This window comes from Indicator indicator, chromosome 13, assembly GCF_027791375.1.
Source record: "Indicator indicator isolate 239-I01 chromosome 13, UM_Iind_1.1, whole genome shotgun sequence".
Taxonomy (NCBI): Eukaryota; Metazoa; Chordata; class Aves; order Piciformes; family Indicatoridae; genus Indicator; species Indicator indicator.
In genome coordinates this window covers 28000633-28008541 of record NC_072022.1, presented here as the reverse complement: position 1 = coordinate 28008541, position 7909 = coordinate 28000633, and the positions used below count along the sequence as shown (strand labels likewise).

The window sequence follows — 7909 nt, the reverse complement described above, 5'->3', positions numbered from 1 at the left end:
AAAAAAGAAAAAAACCCAACAAACAACAAAAAAAGAAAAAAACCCAACAAATAAACAACAAAAAAAAAAAAAACAACCCCAAAGAGAGACACTGGAAGAAGAGTTACAAGAGGACTGGAAGAATGGGTAAGAGAAAAGGCAAAACAAGCACTGGGAAGCTGTCTGCGCACCGCCGCTATTTACCCGTACAAATCCTCAGCCCCACCTCCTCGCTGTCTCCAGCACAGCTCTGAACTGCAGCTCGATGCTCCAGGAGAGGAGATCTGATGCGATGTAGCAGCTCCAGTCACTCTTTCACAGTACTGCATGTCAACACTGGGAATGGTTTCTGATATGATTTGTGTTTTGTTTTGTTTTTTTTTTCAGACTGCACACAGTACTTGGATAGAAAACAAAACCCCCAAACCGAGTTAATTACTCCCACTCCGTAGTTCCCGGGGGCTTCGATGTCAAGTCGTACATCACCCGAGAGATGCCAGGGATCTTCTTAATCTCTGCCACCATTTTTAACACAACCTATTGGGGAGAAAAAGGCAGAGAGAGTAGAAATACAGAATCCACCAGGTTGGAAGAGACCTCCAAGATCATTGAGTCCAACCGATCACCCAACCCTAACTGATCAAGCAGACCATGGCACTAAGTGCCTCAGCCAGGCTTTTCTTAAACACCTCCAGGGACATCAACCCCACCACCTCCCTGGGCAGCCCATTTCAAAGGGCAATCTCTCTGTCTGTGAAGAACTTCTTGTTGAGATCAAGCCCAAACTTCCCCTTGCACAGCTTGAGACTGTGTCCTCTTGTTCTGTTGCTGCTTGCCGGGGAGAAGAAACCAATCGTGGTGAAAAGAAACTTGAAAACCCCACGTTACCTCTTCTGGAACCTCATTACCAGGAGTTGCTGCAATCCCAGTCATAAAATCACTTGTGATAAATGTTCTGATGACCACAGATCTCTGGCAGGAAGGTTGCTTCTGGAGGGGGTCCCGATCGAAATGCAGCGGCGTCAGGATGATCGGCATCTGGCTGATCTTCCCGGCGTAACCTGCAGACAGGAGGGGCACACAGAGCAGGAATTTGCTTGAGACACACAAAAGCTGATGGAAGTTTCACAGGGATTTCCCACCTGCACTTCAAACTCCACACCAGAAGCTATGCTTTCATCCTCTGGCATCTTTATCCTACTGCTTCTGCTCCACAGACCGTCACCCTTGGTGCTGTGCACACTGAAGCTACTCACAGTGTCACTGACAATCACAGAATGGGAAGAGTTGGAAGGGACACCTAGAGATCATTGAGGCCAACCCCCCTGCCAAAGCAGGGCAGGTCACACAGGAACACATCCAGGTGGGTTTGGAATGTCTCCAGAGAAGGAGACTCCACAACCTCTCTGGGCAGCCTCTCCCAGGCTCTGGCACCCTTACAGTTGAGGTGAACCTTCCTGGGTTTCAGTTTGTATCCATTGCACAGGACACCACTGACAGACTTGAAATGATCCTCAGTGTCTGCAGGCATGCAGACGAGAACTAAATCATCCCTGCTACCCTGTAATTCCCTATGAATGCAACTGAATTCTAGAGGACAAGTCCTGTGAGGGGTAGCTGAGGGACATGGGGTTGTTTAGCCTGGAGAAAAGGAGGCTGAGGGGAGACCTTCTGGCTCTCTACAACTCCCTGAAAGGAGGCTGGAGCCAGGTAGGGGCTGGGCTCTTCTCCCAAGGAATAAGCCATAGGATGAGAGGAAACAGCCTCAAGCTGCCCCAGGGAAGGTTTAGGTTGCCCAAGAGGAACAATTGCTTCACTGAAAGAGTGGTTAAACCTTGGCCCAGGCTGCCCAGAGCTGCGGTGGGGTGCCCATCCCTGAAGAGATACCAAGGCTGTGTAGGTATGGTGCTGAGGGCCATGGCTTGGTGCTGAGCTGGCAGTGCTGGGGTAACGGTTACACTTGATCTCAAAGGTCTTTTCCAGACTTAACTCCTCCATGATTCTCTGAAGACCTACTTTCTTCACCACCTAACACAACCATGGGTTTTTACCTATGCCATCCCCCTCAGAAAAGCCATTCCCAGGTATCTCTGTGCCATGGACACAGAACCACAGAATTGTTTTGGTTGGAAAAGACCTCCAAGAGTACTGGAGTACTGCATCCAGTTCTGGAGCCCCTATTACAAGAGGGATATGGACATGCTGGAAGGTGTCCAGAGAAGGGCCACCAGGATGAGCAGAGGGCTGGAGCACCTCTCCTATGAGGAGAGACTGAGAGAGTTGGGGTTGTTCAGTCTGGAGAAGAGAAGGCTCTGAGGAGACTTTCTTGTGGCCTTCCAGTATCAGAAGGGGACCTACAAGAAAGCTGGGGAGGGACTTTTTAGGCTATGAGGTAGTGACAGGACTAGGGGGAATGGAATAAAGCTGGAAGTGGGGAGATTCAGACTGGACATGAGGAAGTTCTTCCCCATGAGAGTGGTGAGAGCCTGGAATGGGTTGTCCAGGGAGGTGGATGAGGCCCTATCCCCGGAGGTGTTTAAGGCCAGGCTGTATGAGGCTCTGGCCAGCCTGATGTAGTGTGAGGTGTCCCTGCCCATGGCAGGGGGGTTGGAACTGGATGATCCTTGTGGTCCCTTCCAACCCTGACTGATTCTATGATTCTAAGATCATCAAAGTCCAAACAGCTCCATGAGAAACCTCTTTAAGTAACCCTGTGGCTGCTGGTTGAGAGGTAACTCCAGAAAATCATCTCCCACTTTCATGGTGTGGGATTTTTTTATTTCTTTTCTAACTATCTCCATCCAAAAGCCACTCCACAGGGGCCCTAATTTCCCTGTTTCAAAGCTCTGAAGTTTGAGCCTGGGTTGTGTGGCAGCTGACAGAACTGGTCTAAGGCTAAGGCAGGCTCTCACCCTCCCCTAGCACCAGGCTTGAGCTGCTGGCACAAAAAGCCTCTTCTCACTAAGTAACTCAAGTCTTATTTTTAGGAGATTGATTCACACAGAGCCAAGTGTCACCCAAAGTTAACAAGACACAGCTACAGCTTTACCAACACTACTGACAGTGTTATCCTCAGCCTCTGAAGCCTATTTTTTTTTTGCACAGATGATGATGGTCAGGCAGCTTTGCAAACAAGAGGATTTACACCAAGAGATAGCTGCTGGGACTTGATTTCTACAAAACACAAGGCAGGGCTGAGGAACTGCTTCCCACACTGGTGGCATTGGAAAGTGTAATGAAGTTTAAAAAAAAAAAAAAAAAAGAGTGAAGCTCAGCACTGTGACATTCCCAGGCACTGCCTGTGGGCCAGGTCACAGGGCATGGATGGCTCCTTGGATGTGAGGGGTTTGAAGCCTTGCTGCCTCCTAGGCTGAGGTGCTTGGGTTACTGTGAGAAAGATGAAACCACCATAAGCAGTGAGCAGCAGCATCACCACAGAATTCAGCATGGTGGAAGTTGGAAGTGACCTCTGGAGATCATCCAGTCTATGATGATCTGCTCCAGCAGGGTACCCCCAGCAGCTTGCCCAGCAGCACAGTGCCCAGGTGGGGTTGGAAGCTCTCCAGAGAAGGAGACTCCACAACCTCTCTGCTCCAGGCCTCCAGCACCCTCATACCAAACAACTTTCTCCTCTTCAGGTGAAACCTTCTGGACTCCACCTTATGCCCACTGTCCTGTGCCTGGGCACCACTGACAAGAGCCTGGCCCCAACCTCTTACCCCTACAGCTCCTTTAGCTCTTGCTGAGCATTGCTCAGATGCCCCTGGGGCTGCTCTTCTCCAGGCTCCACAGCACCAGGGCTCTCAGCCTTCCCCTCTCACAGAGATGCTCCAGGTCCCTCAGTATCTTTGTAAGCTCCCCTGGACTCCAGTGTATCCCTGTCCCTCTTGAATTGGGAAAGCTCAGAACTGTACCCAGTAGCCCAGATGTGACTTCACCAGGGCAGAGTAGATGGGGAAGAGAATCACTTTTTCTTTCCACAAAAAAACCCTTATTCAGAAACTGTCAAGGTTCTTGACAGCTTATTTCCTTCAGGCAAAGCTGAGCTCCTCAGCAGAGAACTCATCTGGTTGACTTCCAGCAGGCTAACTCTGCAGAATTTTGCAGTGCAGTGAAGCACCACATCCCTGAACTTGGTGGTGTGTCAGAGGCAAGCCTCAACCTGCCCCCCAAATCCCCTGGAATTAACCCTGCTAGCAGAAAGCCTAACAAATCCTGCCTCTTAGCCATCAGCTCCTACAACTCTGAGCAAAGGCTCTCACCTGCCATCCCATTAATTCAGCACTTCTGGAGATGTTCAAGAAGCTTGTAGACTTGTAACAGCACCACAGTGTCTACACCCAGACAGGTTTGCAGGGGGCTTGAAAGAAGAGTCTAACCCAGAGGGTGAGGCCAAGTACCTACCAGACTCCCTGAGAATATTGTGAGCCTCAAAGTCAGCTTGACGCAAAGTGCTGAGGACTCCTGTGGTCAGGAACGTGGGGGTGACATCCGTGGGAGGCTCCTTGACTGGGGGACCAAACACGTACACCACTCTGGAAAAGAAAGAGGATAGCAGGAAACCACAGTTTGTGCACCTGGGAGGACACAGATGGTCTGCAGCCTGCATCCTTGGGACTGCAGAGAGAAACCTACCAGGAGGGAATCAGAGTCGCAGCAGGGGAGGGTTGTCAGAGCAGGGCAGGTCACACAGAACACAGCCAAATGGGTTTGAAAGTCTCCAGAGGACACTCCACAACCTCTCTGGCCAGCCTGCTCCAGCCCTCCAGCACCCTCACACCAAACAACTTTCTCCTCCTGCTCACATGGAACCTCCTGGGCTCCATTTTGTGCCCCTTGGCCTGTCCCTGGGCAGAGCCTGGCCCCAGCCTCTTGCCCCCCAGCCTTTAGCTCTTGCTGAGCATTGCTCAGATCCCTCTGGGGCTGCTCTTCTGCAGGCTCTCAGCCCCAGGGCTCTCAGCCTTTGCTCCTCACAGAGCTGCTCCAGGCCCCTCAGCAGCTCTGCAGCCTTCCCTGGCCTCTTTCTAGTAGTTCTCTATCTCTTTTGAACTAGGGACTCCAGAACTGTCCCCAGGACTCCAGCTGTGGACTGACCAGGGCAGTGCAGAGGGAGAATAACCTCCCTTGAACTGCTGGTTACACTCTTCTCTGTACCCCAGGACACCAGTGGCCTTCCTGGCCATAAGAGCACATTGCTGGCTCGTGGTGACCTTGTTAGTATTAAGGTCAAAAGAGCCTGAAGAGCAGACAGCAATGCAGTAAACCCAGCACAGCCTTGGAGGTGGTTCACACAGTCCTGGCTTTATGCCTTCTTTTGTTCCTTCTGTATTCAGTTCCAAGTAGCTTCTTGCCTTCAAGAATGCCTCTTTCAGGAGGTGTCACTTATGTAACAAAAGTTTTGCTATAAGCAATTATAAGCTGGTACAGCAGAGGCAAAGAGGTATTTGCATTCTCCAGAGCTGACTGAGTATCTACCCAACTTCAGCTGCTGGCAAAAAGTTGTGGAAGCAAAAGGCTAGAAAAATGAGGATTCACAAGAGAGCTCAGTTAAGATGCAAAGTGCCCAGCTTTGGAGCTCCCATGGGAATTCCCTCTTCTTTTGACAAAGAGCAAGAAAAATCTTGTTTGACACCACAACTCATCAGCAGGCCTGGAAGCTTTCAGAGAAGGCTTTGCAGAAGTTGGATTGGATGTTGTTTAATCAGGAATGGAGGAGACAGGTGATGAATGTCAGCTGTTGGTACAGCAGGCATGCTGGAGGGATCCATCCAGAGGGACCTGGACAGGCTGCACAGCTGAGCCCAAGCCAACCTCAGGAGGTTCAACAAGACCAAGGGCAAAGTCCTGCATCTGGGTCAGGGCAATCCCAAGTATTGGTATAGGCTGGGCAGGGACTGGCTGGAGAGCAGCCCTGAAGGAAAGGCCTTGAGGGTGCTGGGGGAAGAGAAGCTCAACAGGAGCCAGCAGTGAGCACTTGAGCCCAGAGAGCCAAGCAGAGCCTGGGCTGCAGCAAGAGAAGTGTGGCCAGCAGGGCCAGGGAGGGGATTCTTGCCCTCTGCTCCACTCTGCTGTGACCACACCTGGAGCTCTCTGTCCAGTTCTGGAGCCTCTGTTCCAGGAAGGATCTGGAGGTGCTGGAAGGTGTCCAGAGAAGGGCCACAAGGATGAGCAGAGGGCTGGAGCTGCTCTACTCTAGAGACAGACTGAGAGAATTGGGGGAGTCTGGAGAGGAGAAGGCTCTGAGAAGATCTTCTTGTGGCCTTCCAGTATCTGAAGGGAGCTACAAGAAAGCTGGGGAGGGACTTTTGAGGGTGTCAGGGAGTGACAGGACTAGGGGGAATGGAGCAAAACTGGAAATGGGGAGATTCAGATTGGATGTGAGGAAGAAATTCTTCCCCAGGAGGGTGGTGAGAGACTGGCACAGGTTGCCCAGGGAGGTGGTGGAAGCCTCAGCCCTGGAAATTCTTGCAGCCAGGCTGGAGGTGGCTGTAGTGTGAGGTGTCCCTGCCCATGGCAGGGGGGTTGGGACTGGCTGATCCTTGAGGTCCCTTTCTAAGCCTAACAATTCTGTGATTCTAATTTACCAAGCTAGGTTCATTTATGGAATGTCTGCTTTGATTTCCTGTGTATTTGTAACCGCTGTATGATCCAACATATACCAAAACCCCACCCCAGTTTACAGAGGAGAATCACAGAATTATGGAGGCTTGGAACAGACCTCTGAGATTATCAAGTCCAGCCCATGAGTGCAGGTCTAAAGTCCCATCTATTAACCGGATCATGAAAGATGAAGAGAACTCCAACCACTCACCTGTTGATGTTGTGGCACATGCGTGGTATGAGCCTGGCAAGAAACATGAGAGACTCCCAGTGTGGAGCATCTTTGCTGGAGATCCCACAGACATAGCTGTAGGAACGACAGTCACCCTGGAAATTGAAAGAAGGATCAGAATTGGACAGGGACTTAGCTGCCAAAATGCTTCCTAAAACTCTCCTGTTCATCCTGGAAGCTACAGGATCATGTCTTGTGTGCCAACATTTAGCAGGCATGGAGGTGGGGAGATCAAGATGCAGGGAGAGAACAAGTGAAGGAGGAACCAGAATGAAACAGATCCCTCCTGAGCTACCATGAGTGTGTAAAAGGGGAGGGGGGTTGGAACTAGATGATCTTTAAGGTCCCTTCCAGCCTAAACCATTCTATGAATCTAAGGTGACCAGAGTATAGAATGATAGAGCTTTGGAGGGTGGAGGAGACCCTTGAGATGATCAAGTCCAACATCTTGCCTAGAGGTCACAATCCCACCCACTACTGCTAAGCCACTACCACCTCTCTCAGCCATCCTTTAAATGCCTCCAGGGATGGTGACTCCACCACGTCCCTGAGCACCCTGTTCCAATGTCTGGGAACACTTTCTGTGAAGACATTTTCCCCTGGTGTCCAACCTGAACCTCCCCTGCAGCAACCTGAGGCTGTTTCCTCTTGTCCTGTCACTTGTTGCATGTGAGCAGAGACCAATCCCCACCTGGCTCCAACCTCTTTTCTGGTAGTTGTAGGGGATGATGAGGTCTCTCCTCAGCCTCCTCTTCTCTGGATTAAATCCCAGTTCCCTCTGCTGTTCCTCACAGGGACTTGTGTTCAGTGCCCTTCACCAGCTTTGGTTGCTCTCTCTGGACACACTCCAGCCCCTCAGTGATCTTCTTGGAGTGAGGGACCCAAAACTGAACCCAATATTGGAGGTGTGGTTTCACAAGTGTCAAGTAAAGGGACCCAATCACATCCTTAGACCTGCTGGCCACACTATTGCTGATCCAAGCCAGGCTGAAGGGACTGATTTTGTGTTGGTATTTTCATGCCATCCTCTGAGTAAGCCCTGTAACAAAGTCCAGAAGCCTGCTGGTGACACTGCTGTTTGGAACAGCAACCCAAGCT

General features: G+C 50.8%; 1 protein-coding gene across 1 annotated transcript in view; it reads right to left on the bottom strand.

The window, feature by feature from the left end:
* Positions 1-362: 362 nt before the first annotated feature.
* The window catches only part of GMPS (guanine monophosphate synthase), a 31862-nt gene continuing 24315 nt past the window's right edge, over positions 363-7909 (bottom strand). The window contains exons 13-16 of the mRNA XM_054385972.1: positions 6791-6906; positions 4384-4514; positions 868-1040; positions 363-516 (exon numbers count right to left, since the gene is read on the bottom strand). Coding sequence (XP_054241947.1) covers positions 415-516; positions 868-1040; positions 4384-4514; positions 6791-6906 — 522 coding nt within the window. The 3' untranslated portion in view covers positions 363-414. The remainder of the gene's footprint in view (positions 517-867; positions 1041-4383; positions 4515-6790; positions 6907-7909) is intronic.